Consider the following 24,367-nt stretch of genomic DNA (forward strand, 5'->3'; position numbering starts at 1 on the left):
AGTCCCTCTAATAGACCACTTTAGATGGATAGGCAGAAAAAAGATATTTACTACTTTCTCTGAGAGGATTCCTATGTTCCTAGGAAGCATTCTTATGCTAATACATGATAGTTCATCTCAAATCAGGTAATTATTATAAATATTTAAAAATTCAATATTAAATTTAATATTAATTTTAAAATAAAAATATAATTTAAAATATATCTATAAATTTTATTAAAACATTAAAATTTTAAAATAGTTTGATATTTTGATAATTTCGATATTAAAATATTGATATTTTAAATTTTATTTTTAATTGGAGGATAATTGCTTTACGATGTTGTATTGGTTTCTGCCATAGAACAACATGAATCAGCCATAAGTATGCATATATTCCCTCCCTTTTCAGCCTCCCTCCGCTCCCCCCATCCCACCCCTCTAGGTCATCGCAGAGTGCCGGGCTGGGCTCCTGATGTTAAACAACTACTTCCCACGAGCTATCTATTTCACACATGGTAGGGCATGTTTCAATGCTACTCTCTCCAGGTAAGGTCTGGTGGTGCAGCTGGTAAAGAATCTGCCTGCCCATGCAGGAGAAGTGGGTTCAATCCCTGGGTTGGGAAGATCTCCTGGAAAAGGAAATGGCAGCCCACTCCAGTATTCTTGCCTGGAGAATTCCATGGACAGAGGAGCCTGGAGGGCTGCAGTCCATGGGGTCACAAAGAGTTGGAGGTGACTGAGCGACTAACACATAACAACATAACATTATCTGGAGACTGTGTGCATGCGTGCTCAGTTGCTCAGTTGGGTTCAACTCTTTGTGACCCCATGGACTATAGCCCTCCAAGCTCCTCTGTCCATGGAATTCTCCACGCAAGAATACTGGAGTGGGTTGCCATTTCCTTCTCCAGGTAATTATCATGTATGAAATTATTTAGAAATCACATCATGTGATTGGATGTTCACATTTGGGTAGAAAAGAGAAAAGGAGATGTGAGCTCCCAAAATATAAACCAGAATCATTGGAAGGAAGCATTTCACATGGAGTTATTCACATCCATCCTGAAACTGATCCAACCATGAGAAAGTTTTGCAGCCCATGTTCCCAAGGCTGGAGGACTGTCATTCCAGGTTAGACCACTTTTATTCACCCAGCACATACTCAGTGGGTACTAACTGTGCTCCAGGCATTGTGTCAGGAACTAAGAATAAAAGAGTGAACCAAACAGGTCATTCTTACCTTCATGGAGCTTGCCGTCTTGTTGGAGAAAAGAAAAATGATGAAGTGCTAATAAAGAAAGGTAGGGGGAGAGATCAGCAGGCATAAAAGGGCCCTAATTAGTCCAGAAATGCAGGTGCCAGGTAACTGTTCCTTGAGCCAGTTACCTTTGAGCTGAGACCCTAAGAGGAGTGAACAAAATGTAGGGCAGAGGGCAGAAAGTTTCCTCTACACAGGGACCAGTGTGCAAAGGCCTTAAAGTGAGAGGGATTCTAGAACATTGATCTGAGTTCATAGAGCGTTGAGGGTGGGGCCCGGAAGTGAAGTAGTGAGAGGAAAAGGCAAAGGTCAGATTAGGTGGGTCACTGCGGAGTTTCTGTCCTTCTGAAGGTGCTGAGGACCCACTCGAGGATTTCTAACTTGGCAGAGACTTCATCCATTCCATGGGTACAGTAACAGGTGATGTTTTATCACTTTTAGGGGCTGAGTTCCTAGTCAGGGGGCCCTTCAGAGAAATGGCTCAGCCAAGCCCTTGTCAGCAAGGGGGTGTAATTTAACTCTTTCTTGTTTGAGAGGTGATGAGAGTGTTTACAAAGTCAAGTCATTCATCTTCCATGGATAAGAATAAATAAAAAAGCATTTTTCCAAATGTAAGAAAAAGTTGATAACCTTCAACTACAATGTTGTGTTAGTCCCTCAGTCATGTCCAACTCTGTGCTTCCGTGGACAGAAGCTTTCCCCTCCTCCATCCCCCAGTCTCCTCTGTCTATGGGATTCTCCAGGCAAGAATACTGGAATGGATTACCATTTCCTCCTCCAGGGAATCTTCCTGACTCAAGGATCAGACCTGGAGTTTGCAGTCACTACAGCTCCCATGGGCAGGAAGGTCCCAGAATCGTAGATGTGACCTTCATCGGCCTGGTTCTGGGGTGCCATTATCCTCAAAAGGGTTACATGAGTCGGACTCCTAGAAATTACTGTCAGAATGTGCCCTTGGCCTACCATTATTTCACTCAATGTGTAGAACTGGCCTGATTCGCTTACTGGAAATAAGACTTTATTCTGCTACAGCTTTTGGGGATATTTCCTAAATGAATCTCCACTATTCTATTTGACAGCTCCTAAGGAAGTAACCTCCTCTTTGGGGAGCAACTAGTCACAGGGTGGAAGGTGGGATGGAACCAGTGTTACCTGGACAGGCCTGGGCTGGAATTCCTTTCAGACCCTTAATTGATTCGCCTGCTTGAGTAAGTCTTTTTGCCTTTTTGCTTTTACCTTTCTTTATCATAATTCTTTACTCATAAAACGGGTACAATGGGTACAGCATGTCTTTGGGTTTCAGGATGATTAACAACAACACACAAAAAGAACCTTGCGTTGAGCTTCCCATGTGGAGATACACTTCTTCTTTTTTAAAAGCAGTTATCATTTGCTGCTCCTTCCTTACAGGGAAATGTTAAGCTCACCCTTTAACACAAATTTCCAGCAGATTTCCAGACAATTTCCAATAGAGAAGGGGAGGCAGATTTTTGGATGGCTCAATGACTTTTTTTTAAGAGGATAGACCATCCTTAAATTCTACTCTGTCGCACTTTTTAAACAGCTATGTTCTGTAAAGTATTAAGGGAAGTGCTCTGTGCCCTCTGCTAGAATCCTCCCATTTTTCTCCTGACTTGTCTCTCTGCATTTCTTCCAAGGTCTGAAGACGGCTGTTCAGGTCAAGGAATTTTATTTTTTTCCTTGTCCCTTTTGCTGACATTTCAGATTCCCTATTTTAGAACTTTGAAAGTAAAATCTACTTCGAATGTTGAACTTCAGGGTGTTTAACAGAGGAGCCATGTCTGGATGCATTAACAAAATGAGAAAAGAGAAGGATTTTGGTTTCCTAACAAAGGCAAAACAGTTTCGGGTACTGAAATGACCACTGGTCTGCTTTCAGGGAGCCTTCAGTTCCTGGTGACAAAGATGCTGCGACAGCGGATGGCAGGCAGCAAGGTCATGGACGACTCCCGCGAGGCCGCTGCGCTCACTCGGAATCTCAGAACCAGGAGGACCCGCTGCGCGAGCAGACGCGGCTCCTTCCGATCCAGAAGGGGAACCGCGCTTCCTCGCCTCCGCTCTCCAGACCACAGCCTGTCCTGTAATTAGCGGAGCGGGTTCATCTGAGCTCTGCAAATCATGGGCTTTCCACGAAATAATGATGGTTCTGCTGCTCTGGGACATGAGCACCTCGAAACCTGAAATCAGAGAAGATGTTTTTCTTTTTCGTGACGGGGGCGGGAAGAATAGTGGAACCGACAGGGGTCCGGCGATTGACAGCCGTACTCGGGGCGGGGGGAAAGAAAAGCCGGGGCTCCGATGGGAGCGCGGGAACACAGCGCCCTGAGAGAGATAGAGAGTGCCCCAGGCGCGACCTGGCGAAGTGCAGGAAGGGGGACCGCAGGAGACTTTTCTAGACCTTCCGTACCGGGCGCGCGCCCCGGGTCCCCCGCGCGCGCTGCGTGGGTGCGCCGGCCCCTTCCCTGGATGGATGCCCGACGCGGCCTCCGGGGCGGGGACAGCTCCGGTCACCTCGCGCCCGGCGCGGCCCGTGCGCCCAGAGCTCCCCGGCTCCGGGGCTGGCCGGTCTCGCCGCGCGGCGTGGGCCCCAGGCGAGCGCGGCCGCCGCCCCCGCGGCTCCGGGCCCCGCGTCGCCGGCGGGCTCGGCAGGTGCGTCGCGCGCCCGCCCCGGGCCGGTCCTCCCGCCCAGCGGCCGCGGGCTCCGCGCCCGCCCCGCCCCGCCCCCGCCCGCGGGCCGCCCGGGGCCGGGCCTGCAACCGCGGCGGGCGGCGGACTGGACATGGGCCGGCGGCCGGCGGCGACGGGCGGCTGAGGGCGCCGAGGGTCTTTGCTGTGGCCTCGAGTGTCCCGTGCGCGCCCGCCAGGCGCTGCGCCTGCTCGCAACAGGGAACCGGCCGCTGCGCCGCAGACTCCCGGCCCCTTGGCGGCGGCGGGCAGCGCTGCCGGCTCAGGGGCGATGCGCTGAGCGCACGGAGGGCCGACCGCTCCGGCTACAGCGGCGCGGGGAGTCGAGCCCATGGAGCCGGCGGGCCCTGGGCTGAGCGGGCAGGCCCCATTGCTGATGCTGCTGCTGCTGCTGCTTCTGCAGGCGGCGGGGCCGGCGGGCGCCCGGGCCGAGACCCTGCTGGACGCGCCGCGGGCCCGGGGCACGAGCTCCAGTCCGCCCAGCCCCGCCAGCGTGGTGGCTCCGGGCACGACGCCGTTCGAGGAGAGCCGACTGCCGGTGTTCACCCTGGACTACCCCCACGTGCAGATCCCCTTCGAGATCACCCTGTGGATCCTGCTGGCCTCCCTGGCCAAGATCGGTGAGCGCGCCGGACCCGCGGGGGTGGGGCAGGGCCCGGCTCCGGAGAGCGATCGGGGCCGCGGCGAATTGACCTCTGGGTCGTGGCCGCCTCCCCGGGGACCCGGGCAGGGGCGACAGAGCAGCTTCATCTGGCCGAAAGGGACCTCCCCTCTCCGGGGCCGGCGGGGGTGGGGGGAGAGCAGCTTTATGCTTTCTTTCTTGTGGAACTTGGCCTTGAAATAGCCCGGGAGTTGCAACCTGTAACCAACTTAGCGATTCGCTGCTTCCTCTGCCTGGCATGCCGAGTGACAGCCCTCTGGCCAAGTGGAGATGTGTTGACTGCGGGAGGAGGAAAGTGGGCTGAAATTTAGGGTCTCACTTACTGGGAGCAGGGCGCCAGTGCTGCTAGAACGGTCGAGGCTCTTGGTGCTTGGAGATGGATGCGCCTTGGCAGCGACGCAGACCCTGCCCAGCACCTAACTGCTGTGGTGTCTGGAGAAGGGGACCAGGGAGACCGGAGTGCCTGCAGCGCGACAGGGTGTCTGGAAAAGGGGCCCTGTGCCCTCCCTCCTCTGGGCCAAGGCTGGAGAGTGACAGCTCTCCAGGAAGCATTTTCTTGGTGACTAAGGCCAGTGAAGCCAGTTGCGTGTTTAAAAATAATTTACCCAAGTTTTAAAAACTACCTTAAACTTTCATTTGGAAATTACATCTCCAAATCTATTTTCTTACCTTTTTTTTAATTAAAAAAATTAAATTTTATTGTATTGGGGTATTGGAGTATAGCTGATTAACAATGTGATAGTTTCAGGTGGACAGCAGAGGGACTCAGCCATACATAAGCTTGTATCCATTCTCCTCCAAATTTCTCTCCCATCCAAGCTGCCACATAACATTGAAGAGTTCCCTATGCTATACAGTAGGCCTTGTTGGTTTATTCATTCATCTTCATTTACTTTCACCCCACATAAATTTTATTATGATTGTGGTACTTTATATTATTTTTACTTTATATTTATATACTTTTAAATCTTAGAATATGGCAGTTACTGTTGTAATGATTACAAAAAGTTGTTAGGTGGACAGAATTTATGCATTATTGCATATGTTTTATAGATTTGCCCCTTGAAAAGACCCATGCTCTAAGGTCACCGTAAGGGATAAAAAGACACATTGCTGGCATCCTCACACCTGGAGACTGGAGGGAGGGGATGGCATACAGCCCAGTGATCATAATCCAGAAAGGTGCTAGGTAGAGTAAGACATTCAGGAAAGATAATATGCAGTGTAGGGAGAAGGGAATCACTTCCTCATGCCAGAGAAACATTTCAACTAGGTTTTCAGGGATAACCAGAAGACGGTCCATCGCAGATGAAAGGAAAAACATTCCAGAGAGGAATAAAAAAAGACATAAATTGAGACGGAAGCGCAAAACAAGTTTGTAAAAGGTGCATGTTGCAGGAAAGAAGCCGAATCTTCAATGTTAGATTACATTAACCAGATTCTGTTAATGGTGACCAAAGAAGACATGTGCTGTTTAGTGGCTTTGCAGCCTGTAATTGCCCGGTTTTGACATTAAAAGTGGTTGACTGTTTTAATTTCCCTTGGGTAATGAATAAGGGGGAAAGGATTTCTCCCTCTATTTGGCAGATTGCATGTTTGCATAAACTTGTTGCCTGTCCTTGTAAATGTGGGTGCTCGTCTCCTTATATGGTCCTCAGGGCAACCCTGCCAGGTAGGAAGGGCAGATAGTATATACCCGCTTGGTAGAGGTGGAAAATAAAACTCAGACAGTTTGCACAGACACACAAAGGGGAGAGCCAAGTGTTCTGTGTTCTGTTTTTCTCGCTCTGAATCTTTGTCCCTGGCATAGTGCTTCCTTCCCCTGTTTCTAAGACTGCTTCTTTGTTGCCATTTCTATTCAATTGTGGCTCTTTCTCCTGTTCCTCACTCTTGATTATCTTCTTCTGATCACTCACACTAATAACAGCTGCTAGTAGGCACTTAAGTTCATTATCTCTAATTTTAACAATCATCCAGGGCAGAAATGATGACCGCATTTCATATGCAAGGAAATTGAGAGATGGGAGTGTTGCCTTGCTGCCGGCTGGTGAGCCAGAATCCCACCCAGCTCTGCTCAGTGGCTCATTTTCCTGTCTACCCTGGAGGCTTGTTTGGTGTCAGGGTTAAATGAGAAGAGATGTGTATAACCTTCTTAGGACAGCTGGGCATGCAGTGAGTACTGAGTATTGTCACCATCAGAAGTGGTGGAAGAGAAGCAGAAATTACTCTGACAGTTTTCTGGCACTATGGTTCCTTTTCCTCTGGACTGGGCTGCCTCTCCCCTTTTCCTGCTTCTGTCTTAGGCTCCGCCTTTTCCAAGTGTTCTTATCTTCAGGTTGCCTTTTAACACTTGCTTTATTTTTCTGTCATGATCTATCTATCTTATTTGACCTTATCATGTTAATTGTACAGTGTTTTATTAAAAGGCGTTCTTGCTTGTGTGAGCTCATGGATGTATTTATCTTCCCATTGGCAGTTTTCTCATCCAGATGTGTTTATATTCCCTGGCACTTTGCTGTTCTGCCCATCACTCTGCCCCCTCCAAATTTGGAACTTCCTCTTTCCTTCCTGCCTGTGATGTGGCATCCAGATGGAAACAGATGATGTTCATGTCTCTTGGCCGGAAGGGTCTGAGTGGAGTAGAGATCCCGCTGTGGTGGGATGAGGGTGTGGTTCTCAGAGAAATAAGGATAAGCTGGTGCTATGCTTCGTTGTTCAGTTGTTTCTGACTTTGTGACCCCATGGACTGTAGCCCGCCAGGCTCCTCTGTCCATGGGGATTCTCCAGGCAAGAATCTAGAGTGGGTTGCCATGCCCTCCTCCAGGGGATCTTCCCAACCCAGGGATCGAACCCAGGTCTCCCACATTGCAGGCGGATTCTTTACCAGCTGAGCCACCAGAGAAGCCCAAGAATACTGGAGTGGGTAGTCTATCCCTTCTCCAGGGGATCTTCCCAATCCTGGAATCAAACCAGGGTCTCCCACATTTCTGGCAGATTCTTTACCAGCTGAGCCACAAGCTAGTGTGTAGGGTCTTTTCTGGGTTCTTCCAGTGTATAGTCCAGCCCTGTCCATCTGCTGTAGCTCTGTTCCTAGAAGAGCTATAAAATGCCCAAGGATCCGCCCCCCTGCCCCCAAGGCCCTAAACTTTCTTTTTGGCTTTAGGGAAGACTGTGCAGTTACCTAAGGCATTTTTACAGCCCATTAAACCGTGGTCTGGTCATTCAGATTCTAGTTGAATGTGTGCACTGGAAAGACTGAAATGACTTAGCATGTACACTCTGGAAAGACTATTGCTTTGGCAGGACTTGTATGATGTGATTAGCTCACATTTGGGAAGGGTGATGAATTGAGCGGTCAGTGCAGGGGAGTGTAAGGCTATGGGGGAATGGGAGTGTTAACTCATGCAAAATGTTGCATTGTTTTAGCGTGTACCTAGTGTATCTGAGCTTACCTGCCCCAGAGAACATGGAGGAACATTGCTAGTGATTAAGCTGAATGTGGATCACAGGTTGCCCCCAATGGAGGCATCTAATAGCATTTGTAGGAGGTTGAAATCATTTCCAGTGGTGAATTCAGAATCATTTTCTAGATTGCTGTCTACTGTAACCTTAGAAATACTATAATCAGAAGTGAGAAAATGCATTTTTAGCAGTGTTGAATGATCCAGCTTTATGCTTTCAAATTGTGTTGGAGAAGACTTTTGAGAGTCCCTTAGACTGCAAGGAGATCAAGTCAGTCAAGCCTAAAGGAAATCAACCTTGAATATTCATTGGAAGGACTGATGTTGAAGCCAAAACTCCAATACTTTGGCCACCTGATGTGAAGAGTGGACTCATTGGAAAAGACTCTGATTCTGGGAAAAATTGAGGGCAAAAGAATGGGGAGACAGAGAATGGGATGGTTGGATTGCATCACTGACTCAATGGACATAAGTTTAAACAAACTCTGGGAGATAGTGATGGACAGGGAAGCCTGGTATGCTGAGGTTCATGGGGTTGCAGAGTCAAACACAACTTAACAACTGAACAACAACTTGATTATAAAGGACAATCCACTTTCTAGTGACTTGATCAAAAAGAAAGTTCTGCAGCTGAAAAGTTTCCTAAATTGATGATGATGATGTTGTGTATGTGTGTGTGTGAAGTGGGTTAAGTAAATAAAAGAATGCAGCAGATTCGGTCCACCTTTGAAAAGTTTTGTTTTGTTTTTGGCAAGAAAGATCTCCTGATTTTTTTTTTTTTTTCACTTAGATCCTCATGCATTTGAACTCTTATTGTTCTTTCACTTTGGATGTTTATATTTTGAGTGACTTGATTTTTTTAAACAGTTATAACTGCTCCGTCTGCCTGGTAAATCCTGGAAACAGGGATGGAGTTCTACAACCTGGAATAATAAATAGGTCGCCAGAGCATGAAGAAGAGAAAAATTTCCTAGAGTGTTCTAAGATTGTTTGTTGCTTATTTAGTCATTGTCATGTCCGACTCTTTTATGACCCCGTGGACTGTAGCCTGCCAGGCTCCTCTGTCCGTGGGATTTTCCAGGCAAGATTACTGGAGTAGGTTGCCATTTCTCTCTCCAGGACATATTCCTGACTGAGGGGTCAAACCCATGACTCCTATATTGGCAAGTAGATTCTTTTCCACTGAGCCACCTGGGGTCTTCTCTGAATTCCTTGCCCAAGAAGTGGGTTAGTAGGATTTGTCCTAAACTGGGTGAACTTGGGCATACCTTCTAACTCTGTTCAGGGTCCTGGGACAAGGCAGTGTGCCCCTGCTGTTTAGGGTAACACAGCCTCCGTGTTTGTCTCAGTGGTTCTCCAGACACCCCGTCACTTATCTCGCAGTCGTGTGAAGCTGGCCTGTTTGCTTCTTCCAGGTGTCATCTCTCACTTTTGCCCTTGAACTTGGGTTAGCATGCAGAATTTTCAGCTTCTCTTCATTCTGTCATCTTGAAAGGAAGCAACTTGTATTGTTATTTTAAGAGAAAGACAAAGCAGTTTGGTGAATGAATGTTTCTCCTCTGGGCTCCAGGCAGTTCTGAATTTAAATATGAAACCAGAGAGTTTCTTTGGTTAATATCCACCTGATTACTGAGATCTTGATCTCTGGAAAAACCCATCCTTGCCTTTGATCTGTTTCTCTTTGTTACATTTGGTTTTCCTGAAGCCTATTCACCAACTGGTTGGTCATTGGATGAGGCTCATGGTTTTCATTTATTTTGTGAACCCCGTCTCACTTTGAACACACCTGTAAAGCCAGGTGCTTCTAATGACGTGTATTTGTTCCTAATAAAGCTCAAAGAAGAAGTCTAATTTCTTTCTTTCTCAAAGCCACCATCTCTTCCTATTGGGCTGACCATACTTTTCCTGTTTTCTGTCCAAAGGATGACTTCAAGGGTTTCTTTCTAAAGATCGTTTCAAATGCCTTCTAGAATTATCAATGCACTCTACCACAGATATAATTTTGTACCTATTATAATAACAGCAGGTGATTTCCTACCAAAAGTCTTTGGGTCAACTTTAAAAATGAGAATAATATTTATCATTAATGAGATGCTTTGTCTTTTACAGAATTCTTTTGCATAGCTTGAAGTCCTAAAGAGGTATACAGAAAACCTTTTGTATAAACTTATTTGTTCCTTGTAGGCTAAAAGCTCACCTGTAAAACCAGGTGAATTGGTTGGTTTGTGTATAGGTATATTTTCACTAATGATTCAATTGCTTTAAGTTTATTGTTCTGTTGGCTTATCTATGTCCTCTTAGGTCAGTTTTGGTGTTTTTATTGTTCTAGAAAGTCATTATTTCATTTGCATTTTTAAATTTATGGAAGGAAATCTGTTTTTCATGATTTTAAAAATCTTCACTTTATTTGTGTTTAAGTTCTACTTTATTTTTCCTAATATTGTTATTTTTATCTTTCTTTGATCAAAATTCATAGAAGTTTATTTATTTTATTCTTTTTCAAAGGATTGCTTCTGGTTGGCTTCTAATTTATAAATTTCTGCTCTCTATTATTTAGTTACTTCTACTTTATTAGGGTGTATTTTGTTTTTATTTAAAAAATTACTGAATTGAAAGTTTACCTCATTAATTATTGAAGTTACATGTGTTCCAGTATGTTGACTCCAACCTTATAAGGGTTATTAATCACTGAAAAAACACTTACAATTGAAAACATGATTAGCATTACTTTCAATATTTTCAGTGATAAATACTTTTATGAATTGACAAGCTCCACAATTGGCATGGCTATATGACATTAGTCTTATTAAAGTGGACAAAGATATTTAGATAGTTTAGTTGTTATAACTCCTACTAAGCCATTTTCTTGTTATCATCTTGTCCAAAATATGGCTATTTATTTATTCTCATTAAATTCACAACTGTGGAAAACTGATACCTGAGATTATGTTATAAACACAACATTTATGGTACTCTATTTTGGAGATTAATCCTTTGTTGATTGCTTTGTTTGAAAAGGCACACGCACCCAATGCTCATTGCGGCACTTTTTCAATAGCCAGGACATGGAAGCAACCTAAATGCCCATCAGCAGAGGGATGGATAAAGAAAATATGACACACATTCACAATGGGATATTACTCAGCCATGAAAAGGACAAAGTAATGCCATTTGCAGCAACATGGAGGGGCCTAGAGATTATCATACTGAGTGAAGTAGGTCAGACCCAGAAAGACAAATATCATATGATATTGTTTATATGCGGAATCTAAAAAAATGGTAACTAATGAACTTATTTTCAAAACAAGAGTCACAGATGTAGAGAACAAACTTATGGTTACCGGGGATAAGGTCAGTTCAGTTCAGTTCAGTTCAGTCGCTCAGTCATGTCCGACTCTTTGAGACCCCATAGACTGCAGCACGCCAGGCCTCCCTGTCCATCACCAACTCCTGGGGTTTACTCAAACTCATGTCCATTGAGTTGGTGGTGCCATCCTACCCTCTCATCCTCTGTCGTCCCCTTCTCCTCCTGCCTTCAATCTTTTCCAGCATCAGGGTCTTTTCTAATGAGTCAGTTGTTCGCATCAGATGGCCAAAGTATTGGATCTTCAGCTTCAGCATCAGTCCTTCCAATGAACACCCAGGACTGATCTCCTTTCGGATGGACTGGTTGGATCTCCTTGCAGCCCAAGGGACTCTCAAGAGTCTTCTCCAACACCACAGTTCAAAAGCATCAATTCTTCGGCACTCCGCTTTCTTTATAGTCCAACTCTCATATCCATACATGACCACTGGAAAAACCACAGCCTTGACTAGGGTGAAGAGGGATAAAACTGTGAATTGGAGATTGACATACATGCACTGTGCTGTGCTGAGTCGCTCAGTCGTGTCTGACTCTCTGCGAACCCGTGGACTGTAGCCCGCCAGGCTCCTCTGTCCCTGGGACTCTCCAGGCAAGAACACTGGAGTGGGTTGCCGTGCCCTCTTCCAGGGGATCTTCCCAACCCAGGGATCGAACCCGGGTCTCCCACTTTGCAGGTGGATTCTCTACTGTCTGAGCCAGCAGGGAAGCCCAAGAATACTGGAGTGGGTAGTCTGTCTCTTCTGTAGGGGATCTGCCTGACCCAGGAATGAAACCAAGGTCTCCTGCATTGCAGGTGGATTCTTTACCAGCTGAGCTACCCGGGAAGCCCAGCATATACACACTACTGTGTATACAATAGATAGCTAATAGGAACCTGCTGTGTAGCACAGGGAACTCTATTCAGTACTCTGTAATGGCCTGCGTGGGGAAAGAATCTAAAAAGAAAGAGTGGAGACATATATATATGTGTGTGTGTATATATATACACACACACACATGTATATATATGATTCACTTTGCTGTACATCTGAAACTAGTACAACATTTTAAACCAATGATCCTCCAATAAAAACTTTTAAAAAATAAAAATTAAAAAGCATTCATGGTACTCGATGTAAATTTGTCTATTGCAAGTTATAATAATAGCAATAAAGAAAATGGTAAAGACTAAAGAATTTGGGGAGATGATGCAAGTGAAATTGCACTTTCTAATAATTGGTGTGAAATCATGGCTGCTTTTAACTTGCAAACTGTCTGTATTCTGAGGAGAACTTAACACCATACATTAGTGGTAAAGCTGGAATCATGACTGTTGATGATGCATCAGGACCTGTAACATCCAGTTGGGTCTTTATGAAGTCAAATAAATGCCTCATGAGACGAAATAGGAATATTAAATGAAACTCTTCTTAAAGAGGAATTCTCATGATCCAAATGTGTATAATTTAGAGAAATGGTAATATACATATTTAAGGCTAGAAATAGATCCTTCTGATCCTGTTTCAGTTGCTTTGCATGGTTTTGATGTATAGAGTTTTCATTTTAGCTCAATTCTCAGTGTTTTAAATTTTCCTTGTGATTTTTTATTGTAGCCCAATAATTATTTAGGGTTATAGTTTGAGTTGTAGTAATAAACATTTTGAGATGTATGGTTATTTTTTTAAATTTTATTCATAGCTTAGTCCATTTTGGTTATATACACCTGATTGCTTCTTGATATTGATTGAGACATCTTCTGTGGCTTAATGGGGCTTCCCAGCTGGGTGAGTGGTAAAGAATTTGCCTGCCAATGCAGGAGACACAAGAGACTTGTGTTCGATCCCTGGGTTGGGAAGATCTCCTGGAATAGGAAATGGCAGCCCACTCCAGTATTCTTGCCTGGAAGATTCCATGGACAGAGGAGCCTGGCAGGCTCCAATCCGTGGGGGTGCAAAGGGTCAGATACAACTGAGCGCACGTGCATGCGCGTGCACACACACACACACTGTGACTTAGTAGGTGATCATTTAAAACTACATTTCAAGCTTTTATGGAAGAAGGTTGTGTGTTCTCTATTACGTGCAGGCTCTTGTACACATATACAGGCACACATATGTACATACACATGGAGGACTAGATGAAATTTCAAATTATGGAGTGCAGATATTAAATGGCATTACCAATTTTTTGGGTTACTTTACCTGTTAGTTTCTGGGGGTACATTAAAACCACTCTCTAAGATTGTGATGTCAATTGCTGTTTGTAAGTTTGTTATTTTTTGCTTTAATATTTTGATGCTTTGTTATTAAGTACCTACTAGCTCAATATTGTTAAAATCTTCTGAGTAAATCCTTCCTTTACTTATTAGGTTACTCATTAATGTTCCTATTTTAAATATTTTTCTTGTGGCTCAAAGTCTATTTTTTCTTATATTCCTATTGCTATTCAAAATAAACTTCATTTTGAACATACATTTTTTTTCTGTATCTATGTTTTCCACACCTGTATTTTCCAGACATATTTTTTCCCTAACCATAATTATCATATCAAATCAACTGGGTAATTTTCCTTTAGCTGTACATCGTTAAACCACATGTAAGTAGACTTTCTATCTTTAATTTAAATTTCCAAATATCTGCAGTTTAAGGAGAAGGATAATTATATATGTTGTGCATAATGATATATTTGGACTTTGCTGTCTGTTTACTACACTTTTACCTGGTCTCTTCAGTTCTCTTTTCTTGTCATATTTTTGCTTAGTCAAATTTTCCCTTCATTTTTTAATATATTATCATATATTCCCTTCCCATTTTTTTGTGGTTACACTTCAGTTTTAATAAGATTACCTGATTAAACAGGATCTAGTCCAGTCTGCCTTGGCTCACATCTCAGGAACATTTTCCTACATAATTTTGTAGTTGTGTGATTCTTTGGTACATAACTGAAATTCTGAGCTCAGTTACCCTTTGGTAAAATGGGGATAGTAAAAGTGCCAACGTCCTAGGCTGTTGTGAGAATTAAGTTTGTTAATATATGTAAAACGTTAAAATTACATTTGGGATCACAGTAAACATATTATTTTCTGTTTTATTATTGTTTTGTTGTCTTCATGAGTAATATTTAAATTAAAAAAATTTTACCTGCTATCTGCCAATTTCAGAATTATATCTTTTTTACCTTATAATTTAGACCTGATTTGTATTTAATTTCCTCCACCCACTGAGTTATTTTTTATATTTTGTGAACAATGTCTACACAGATTTCTAAACATGCTTACCATTTTTTCCTCATTGTTACTTCTTCTGTTTCCTCTTTTTTCCAGATTGTTTTCTTTTTAATGAAATGTGTAATTTAGTGGATACTTTGGGGAGGGAGTCTTCCACTGATAAATTCTCTTGATCTTTGTGTGAAAATGTCTTTGAGTATTCTCTTGAATGATTATATCACAGAGTATAGGAGCTGAAATTATTATCATTCATCATCTGCTGCTACTGATTAGTCACGCAGTCGTGTCTGACTCTCTGTGACCCCATGGACTGTAGCCCACCAGGCTCCTCTGTCCATGGAATTCTCCAGGCAAGAACACTGGAGTGGGTTGCCACTGCCTTCTCCAGGGGATCATCCCAACCCGGGGATTGAACCCATGTCTGCTATGTCTCCTACATTGCAGGGGGTTTCTTTACCTGGTGAGCCATCAGGGAAGCCTTATCATTTGGAAGGTATTATTTCATTACCTTCTGTTCTCTTTGGTTGTGAAGGAGAATTTCATTGTCACTCTCATTGCACTTTGAGTTAACCTGACTTTTCTCTTGACCTGTAGTTACCATACTTGAATAGAAGTAGCTCAGCAGTTGAAGATGTGCTGGACCTACTTTTGGAAAAGATGTCTCCCAGTCAGAGGTTGTTGTTGCTGTAGCCCAGTTGTGTTTGACTCTTTGCAACCCCATGGACTGCAGCACACCAGGCCTCCCTGTCCCTCAGCAACTCCCGAAGTCTTCCCAAGTTCATATCCGTTGTATCAGTGATGCCATCCAGCCATCTCATCCTCTAATGCCCTCTACTCCTTCTGCCCTCAATCTTTCCCATCATCAGGGACTTTTCCAATGAGTCGTCTGTTTGCATCAGATGACCAAAATACTGGAGCTTCAACTTTAGCCTCAGTCCTTCCAACAGGTCTTCAGGGTTGATTTCCCTTAAGATTGACGGGTTTGATCTCCTTGCTCTCCAGGGAAATTCCAGGAGTCTTCTCTATCACCACAGTTGGAAGGCATCAATTCTATGGCATTCTGCCTTCTTTATGGTCCAGCTGTCACACCAATATGTGACCACTGGGAAGACCATAGCCTTGACTATATGGACCTTTGTCGGCAGAGTAACGCCAGGGGTAGGAAGATACTATTCAGTTGCAGTTCTGCCATTAATATTGTCTTGTGATCCTGGCAGGTCTTCACCTACTTAGTTCTTGCATTTAAGTGTAGAAGCAGGGATCTGTATCTGCTCCCCACTGTTTAGTATTTCCATAGGGATAATGCGAAAGACTCCGTAGGGAAGAAAAACATTCATAACAAAGATTTTACTTTTTATAGCAAAAGAAAACTTAAGCCAAGAGAAACATGTGTTCATTATATTAAAGAGCTGTGTGGACATGGGCGTCTTGTCATGCTAAATGAGACATATACAATTATAGCTTACTCTCTTACAATTACATCTTTTAAATGTAATGAGTCATAATTGATGTACTTCCTGCAACAATCCTGCACATTGTTCATCAGCGTCCAAGGGTTTCTGATCTTGATTTTTATAGATTCATTTCTGTTTGAAGATGTGTGTGTTCCTCTCTCTCCAGTAGTTCCAGGGGAAGGCATGGGAATCCCACAAGCTCTCCTTGTGGTCATGAAAAAATAGTATTTTTAAATTTAGTTTAATTTAATTTTCTAATTGAAGTATAGTTGATTTGCAGTGTTGTAAAGTCAGCTCTAGGTGTACTGCAAAGTGATTCAGTTATATACATGTATGTGGGCTTCCCTGGTGGCACCATGATAAGAATTTTCCTGTCAATGCAGGAGATTTGGGGTTGATCCCTGGGCTGGGAAGATCCCCTGGAGGAGGAAATGGCAACTCACTCCAGTATTCTTTCTTAGAGAATTCCTTGGCTAGAGGAGCCTGGCGAGCTACAGTCCATGGGGTTGCCCAAGAGTCAGACTGGACTGAGTAACTGAGCATGCACACACACACACACACACACACATATATATATATATTCTTTTTCAGATTCTTTTCCCTTACAGCTTATTACAAAATACGGAATATAGTTCTCTGTGCTGTACAGTTGGTGCAACCACCATCAAGAAAAGTGTGAGGATCCTTAGAAAACTATAGAGTTACCATGTGATCCTGCAGTCCCACTCCTGGGCATATATCTGGAGTAAACCATAATTTGAAAATATACATGCACCCCAGTGCTCATTGAAGCACTCTTCACAATAGCCAAGGCATGGAAGCAACCTAGACATCCACTGGCAGATGAATGGGTGAAGAAAATGTGGTACATACATACAATAGAGTATTACTTAGCCATAAAAAGGAATGAAATAATGCCACTAGCAGCAGTGTGGATGGACCTAGAGACTATCATACTCAGTGAAGTAAACCAGACAGAGAAAGATAAATATATGATACTACTTATATGTGGAATCTTTAAAAAAATGATGCAAATGAAGTTATATACAAAACACAGACATAGAAGACAAACTTAGCGGTTACCAGAGTGGGTGATGGGGGAGAGAGAAATTAGAAGTGTGGGACTAACAGAACACACTCCTATGTATATTAATAACATAGATAACCGACAAGGACACAAGTCCTATTTTAAAGGTGAATTTCATGTTATTCCTTAGTGTTGGCCTACAGAGGCTCATGTGTCAAGAAAAGAGAAACGAAATTCACAATTGTGCTTAGCAATTTTGACTGATAATGAAACAGAGTACACATACTCACCCTGCATTGAAAGCACTCTGAGGCCACTTAAAGGTTTTGTGAACTGTGGACATTCCTCATTGAGGCCCAGGACCGAGAAACGCCCCACGGCCGTATTTCTGGGATCCTGCCACTGCCGGTCCTGCTACTCCCAGTTCGTGAGCTTGTTTCCTGCGATGCATGGGCTGGGACACCTGAGCCGTGTCACGCACCCCAGCACGGCAGTGTCTTCCCCTGTGGCCTGGAGGGTGGAGATGGGAGAGGCCGATAGTCCCTGTGTGGGGGCCTCTTCCATGGAGTCATAATAGGTCACAAGGATGGAGCCTTTCTTCATGCCAGGAATCTGAGTCAGCTGCTTTACGCCCAGTATTCTCTTTAATCCTCACATTAACTCTTGGAGGCAGGCACCAGAGGCAGAAAGGAGATGAGGAAACAGGCTTAGAGAGCTTAGGTGTCACAGCTATTCTGCGGGAGAGGTGGGTCCACGGGGAGTGTACCTGGGCACTCCCCTGTCTCGCCCTGGCAGCCTGCCTTCCGTGGAGAAGACTATGAGGTTCGGAAATCTGCCCATGGTCTCCAGAACGTCTGACGTGCCTGGTGTCACATGACCTTCACCTGGACCCAGAGACCTGCGCTGAGGTCCTATTTGAACCTTATCTCGTGTGGACTGTCTCAGATTTTCACTGTAAAATCGGACAGTAATGAGGGTCACTGGGGGAACCAACTGAAGTAATACGTGAAAGCAAGTTGTGACAGTTAAGGTTAGTGTGACACATGGCGACTCTGTGCTGAGTTAGTGTAGAAAACTATAAGAAGGTAAACCCCGTAACTCGAGAATTCCTCATCATGCGTCTAGAATTCCTGAATCTTGGTCTAGCCTTTTCCAACTCCCTAACACAGCGATTGTAGAACCTGAGTGTGTGTTTGAAATATGTATGTAGTTTCTCCTCTACCGCAGGGTGAATCAGCTATATGTGTACACTCTTGTTGTTTGGCTGCTAAGTCATGTCCAGTTCTTTGTGACCCCATGGACCAGCACACCAGGCTGTCCTCTCCTCCACCTCCCAGAGTTTGTGCAAATTCATGTCCATTGAGTCGGTGATGTCATCCAACTATCTCATCCTCTGTTACCCCCTTCTCCTTTTGATATATGTGTGTGTGTGTGTGTGTGTGTGCGCGCACGCGCGTGCGCACGCATGTGTGTACATATAGCCCCTCTAACTCAACATTGTAAAGCAACTATATTCCAATAGAAAAAATAAAGAATTTCATAAAAGTAGAACATTTCTCTAAATATGTGAAATCTCTGAATAAAAACTGTTTATTAAAACAATATTTAACATGATGGAGGTTCATAGGCTAGAGGTTCAACCCATATAACTTGAGCCACCATGTAAATGTTAATAGGACAAAGTTCTATTTCAACAGATTTACAGGAGAAAAGATGTTAAATCTGTTTCACTGTTGCACATGCATACTTACTAAATTGGGCACGTGTACACAGGCACAGACACACAGATGCACATGTAAATGACACTTCAGGACCTAAGCTTCATTCAGGAAGGGAGTTTATCTATTGACTCACTGTCTAGAACAATGCCTGGCTCATAGTAGGTGCCCAATAAACAACCATTGTTTAAAGAACCAAGTAATATTTAGAGATACTTTTTGTTTCCTCTGACTTTAACCACGTGGTCGGGAAGGCAATCATCTATGCTGGATTGTCCATGGTTTACATTTGTTTTCCTAGTGCAGGTCTTAGCACTGTGTCCTTTCCTTCTCAAATATACTGGTTTGTATGGTGGTTTACTCAGTCACCCCACTTAGGATGCATCTGCTATTATTGCACCCGCTTAGAGTGGTGCTTTAGGCTCTGTTGCCCCAAACCTGAGTGCACCCACGTACGAGCTGTGGCTTTGGGGGTGAGTTAATGAGTCTCTCTAACTTCAGTTATTTCATCTGTAGGAAAATGACAGTACAGTAAACCCCCTGCATACAAACAAGTTCCATTCTGAGAGAGCATTCGTAAGTCCGGTTTGTTCTCTCCAATGAAGTTAGCCTAGGCACTCAACTAATACAATTGACTATACAGTACTGTACTGTCCTAGGTTTATAATACATTGGCACAAATAATACATAAAAAAACAAGCACAAAAAATAAAGAAATCACTTTTAATCTTACAGTACAGTACCTTGAAAAGTACCGTTGTAACAGCCCAATACCTGGCATCCAGAGGCTGGCATCGCGTGAACGGGCAAGCAGAGTCACTGACTGGCAGAGGTGGGAGCTGGTAGAGCTGAAGGATCGTCAGCAGCAGGAAACGGAGGGCGAGCTGCAGTTTCAGTCATGCCTGATGTCCATGGCACAGCTTCTGGTTCCTTGCTGGGACCATATGTATGTTCACATCTTTGGAAGTTCACAGCTTGACAGTTCGTATGTAGGAGACTTACCGTAGCTTCCTGATTGGGTTGCTGAGACAGAGTTTATCCACTTAAGAAAACTTGCTCCCTGAGAAAATGTGGTTGGCCCTTGTATGAGCACAGACGTCCTGTGTCCTTCTCCAGAGCCTCGTAGTATTACGCCACAGAAGTGTCCCCTGTCCGGTGGTTCTGCGGCCAGTTGTCAGATTGCCTAGACGTTCCTGTGTCCAGGTGCTGGTGTTATGTGTAGGTTTCTCTCTAAATTGTGTGTATTTCAGTGTCCAGTGTTGCCTACACTTAAGAAACCATCATGCTGCTTTTGTAAGCTAATTTGCAATGCAAGAGAAAACTCGTTATTTTATCCCAGGTTCCTGTCTTGAAACCCAACACTCAGGGTCAGGGGTCAGGTGAGTCCTTCTCTGCACCAGCAACCTCTCTTTGCTACCCTCCTCCGGACACCCCCTGAGCTTTTGGGTCTACAGTGTCATCAAGGTCCCTAGACATGTCTGCTCACACATGGGCAGGGGAAACACTTTTTTTCAGCGTATTTCCAAGTCCCTTTGTACATTGTGTACAAAAAGGGTTCCTTTAGAAATCTGGATGGGAAAGAGCTTTGAAACAAAGTGCTACTCAGTCCTTACTGCAATTTTAAAACCACCCACCAACCCTCTCTGAGCTTCCCAGGTGGTGCTAATGGTAAAGAACCTGCCTGCCAATGCAGGAGGTATAGAGAGATGTGAGTTTGATCCCTGGGCCGGAAAGATCCCCTGGAGGAGCGCATGGCAACCAAGTCCAGTATTCTTGCCTGGAGAATTCCAGGGACGGAGAGGAGCCTGGTGGGCTACAGTTCACAGTGTCCCAAAGGGGTGGACACAACTGATGTGACTTAGCGTGCACATGACCCTCTGTATCACCAGATCCTTAGGCAGAACCACATGTTGGCTGAGTGTACATTTTCTCTAAGAAAACACTAAAGTGGTGAGAAGGAGGAACGATGAGAAATCCCAGCCCCCTCCTTCCTATCTGACTGAAGTTTCCGTTCTGCTGGATTGGGAAGGATACCCTGTTGGTACCAGCTGTTCTCGCTCGGGAGAATGGGCATCCTTCTTTGTAACTTCTCTGGTGAACTGTCTGGAAGGCAGGGAGGATGTTGCCTCTAGCTTGAGCTTGTGTTTTTCAGGGAATTAGAAAATGCATACGCCTGCGTGCAAGCTCCAGCCCAGTCCCTCTGCGCCCTTCGGCCCAGGCTGAGTTTCTGCAGAGCGCTGTGTCACTGTCTGACGTGGCTGTTTATTGGCTTCCCTGGACTCAGTGTCCTTCCCTCCTGCAAGGTACAGTCTACTGAGATGGAAACCATGTATCTCTGTGTTTGTCTACCTCTGTGGAGCTTGGTATGTTCAGAGATAAAACTCAGGGTGTCTACATTGTTTTATATTTTCAGTTGTTTCATATCTATCATCCATGTTGCTTTTCCTGGAAGTCTTTATTGTGTTTTATCTTATTCTTAACCTGTCTCAAGAGTGCTAATAGTTTTGCCAAAAGGACTGGTGATTGGATAGTTAATGTATGTATTGAATGACTTCACTCCCTCCCCATCGATTTTGTTTGCTGTTTTTTTCATTTGATCTTGCTGTTTTCAATGTTGAGTTTTGAAGTTTCTGACACCAGGGATTTAATTCTAAATCTTTGGACGAAAGTGCATCATTGGCAGGACTCCAGTCTTCCATTTCCCCCCTCAATGTGCTAGTAGGTTGGACTGCTATTTTGATGAAATATAATATATATGATGAAGGTGGAGATGTAAGACTACATAAGGATCCTTAAGATGCAAACATCTTGATGTTCCTTGAAACCCTGGCAGTCTTTGCAATAAAAGGCAAATGGTACAACACTTGGTTGTACAAAGAGCTGGTAAAAATCAGAAGCCAGAGAGGAGGCAAAGTAGAATCACATGCTATGATTCTAGATGGTTTGGAAAATAGTGAAATTTACCAAATAGGGCAGTCTCTTTGTTTAGCTCAAGGCTCCAGTGTACCCATAGGTCCCTACCATGTAAATCACTGGTGATTGAATACGAGCAACCACTTGATTGAAAAATGAAATCAGGTAGCAATTACTGGCAATTGTGGACTCCTTTCCTACCCTTTGATCTGCTTATTTTAAGCAAGTGGTCAGTTTATTTAGAAGGCAGGCTCTTCAAGGATTAAAAACCAAACAGAAAAAAAAACCCGGGCACAAGGTGGTTGGGTGGGTGGGGTAGGCTTCCTGGATAGCCTCGTGGAACTTAACAATGACAGTAGGCAAATGGCAAAACCCAAAAGCAGCATCAATCATTTACTAACACGTGGGCTGAAAGACAAATGCCAGGATTTAACATCTAACCCGGGGTGTGGGGGGGTGGGTGTGTTAAAATAAAAATTGCTTTCAACTGTTGGCCTGCAGAGAAAGTTTTGAATCTAGGTTACAGAATCTTATCGCCTCTCCCCCAGCCCAGCGCTTCCTCCCTCTGTGCTCCGTAAAGGGTCTGTTCTGTACACAGTCACCAGAACTTACCAAGTCCCTGAATTCTGAAATTCCCCCTAAACAGTCACTGCACACTGGAAAGTGTTTACCCTCAGAATGATTTTTTCAGACCCAATCCTTTCTTGGTCATCCCTCTTCTATCAGTAAAATGGAAAATGAAGGAAAAGAGAAAAGATGAGGGTCCAGAGTCACAAGGAGATGAAACGCAGTAAAATTAAGGATGTAGTGGGACTTTCCTGGTGGTCCAGTGGCTGAGACCCTGTGTTCCCAATGCAGGGGGCCCAGGCTCAATCCCTGGCTGGGGAACTAGATCCCACATGCAGCAACTGAGGAACCTATATACTGTGACTAAGACCTGGCACAGTCAGGTAATAAATATTAAAAAAAAAAAAAAGATGCCCAGCATAGAAAAAGGGCTTTGGGATCTGCTTCATAGCCATACAATGTAAGTGGGCAGGCAGAGTGAATGCAGAGCAAGTTCTGTGATGACTTAGACCTGCAGTTCACATGAAGCACACCCTGAAGACTTGTCTCAATAAGGATACTCGGTGTGGCCAGGGCTCACGCTCAGCGTTTTGCCATCAGGGATCCTGTTTCCTACCTGGCTTTGTTAGAAAACCCCCTGGATCGCTTTACTTGGTGTTGGGAGGCACGTATTTCATCCCAGGGCACTGTATCTGCAGAAATACTTTGACTGTCCAGTGTCACTGTTATTTCCTTGGACAGAGCTGCTGCCTTGGTGGGCTGTGTGTGCTGAGTCTCTTCAGTTGTGTCTGACTCTTTGAGACCCCATGGACTGCAGCCTGCCAGGCTCCTCTGTCCATGGGATTCTCCAAGCAAGAATACTGGAGTGGGTAGCCATTCCCTCTCCAGGGGATCTTCCCGACCCAGGGATCGAATCTGTGTCTCCTGCTTTGGCAGGCAGACTCTTTAGTGCTGAGACACCAGGGAAGCCGGGTGGTAGGCTGTGGGTGGTCTTCTCCAGGCTGTCTGCGTGGTGCGGGCTGCGTCTTCCACCTCGACTGCACTTTGCTCACAGAGTATTTTGCAGAATTGATATGATACAAGCCTCACATTGTTCCTCTGTTGGCTGTCCTAGACCCTGAGTGTGCTGATAGCAAGAACTGAACATCCTTGGGACCCATCCCCCTGTCCTCTCCCAGCTGTAGCTTCAAGAAGGAGAATGTGACCCATTACCAGGGCATTCTAAGTAATCTACTTCCTTGGCAGGAATTAATCAAGGCTTTCAAGCACATAATTGGTTTCGGTTTTTTGAAAACTAGTTAGTGGTAAACAACTGAATGTAAAATTCAAAACCATGAATAACTCTTAAGTGAGAAATGAGAAATAGGATTACGGAAAAGTACAGTATGTGCGAATTTGTTTGTTTATTTACCATTTCTTCACTGTCTTCTCTTTCCTCCAACTTCAAGGACAATTTCTTATCTTGGAAAGGAAGAGATCAGTTTACTTTTGACAAGATCATTATGCAAAATGTATACTTTACATAGATGCTATTAGCCGTCTCTTTCATGTCAGTTTCTTGGACAATCCCTGGGCAAAGAGTGACCCCCTTGGACTACAGAGGTAGCCCTCTAGCAGATGTGGCCCAAGCTTGTCCCTTCATTGGCATAGATTTGGGGGATCAGGATGGGGAACACATGTAAATCCATGGCTGATTCATGTCAATGTATGGCAAAAATCACTACAATATTATAAAGTAATTAGCCTCCAACTAATAAAAATAAATGGAAAAAAAAAAGAGATACTGGAGGGTTCTAGAACTTCCATGAGGCACAGGATGAGGGGGCTGTATCAGTGGACTATTTATTTTGCCCTGTGGTTCCTGAGTTCACCGCCATGGTTTAGCCTCTTTAGCAGCCCAGAGAACTTCCCTTGTGACCTGCCTGCCCTGCACTGATTGGGGCGGCAGAAGCCTCGGGGCCCCCCTGGGCATGTCTGCTAGCCCCTCACCCCCACCCCAGGACCTGTGAGCCAAGGAATCCAGTGCCAGGAGCATCTTCCTGGCCACCCCA

The 24,367-nt window shown here is 44.4% G+C and overlaps 1 protein-coding gene and 1 long non-coding RNA gene across 3 annotated transcripts in view; both read left to right on the plus strand.

Moving 5' to 3' along the window:
* Positions 1–1,522: 1,522 nt before the first annotated feature.
* LOC110125692 (uncharacterized) lies at positions 1,523–3,444 on the plus strand. Its single transcript, XR_002310148.2, has 3 exons — positions 1,523–1,660; positions 2,320–2,448; positions 3,141–3,444. It is a non-coding gene; the product is annotated as an uncharacterized lncRNA (long non-coding RNA).
* Positions 3,445–3,994: 550 nt separating this feature from the next.
* The window catches only part of SLC9A2 (solute carrier family 9 member A2), an 88,149-nt gene continuing 67,776 nt past the window's right edge, over positions 3,995–24,367 (plus strand). Inside the window, exons 1-2 of one of the 2 annotated variants that reach the window (XM_070475608.1) lie at positions 4,485–4,566; positions 20,989–21,139. Coding sequence is in view for 1 of the 2 variants with exons in the window: in XM_020874893.2 (XP_020730552.1) it covers positions 4,278–4,566 (289 nt within the window). In the remaining variant the exon portion in view is untranslated. Of the gene's footprint in view, positions 4,567–20,988; positions 21,140–24,367 lie in introns of both variants that reach the window. The other variant, XM_020874893.2, reaches the window with a different exon arrangement.

The sequence above is a fragment of the Odocoileus virginianus genome, chromosome 2, assembly GCF_023699985.2.
Source record: "Odocoileus virginianus isolate 20LAN1187 ecotype Illinois chromosome 2, Ovbor_1.2, whole genome shotgun sequence".
NCBI lineage: Eukaryota > Metazoa > Chordata > Mammalia > Artiodactyla > Cervidae > Odocoileus > Odocoileus virginianus.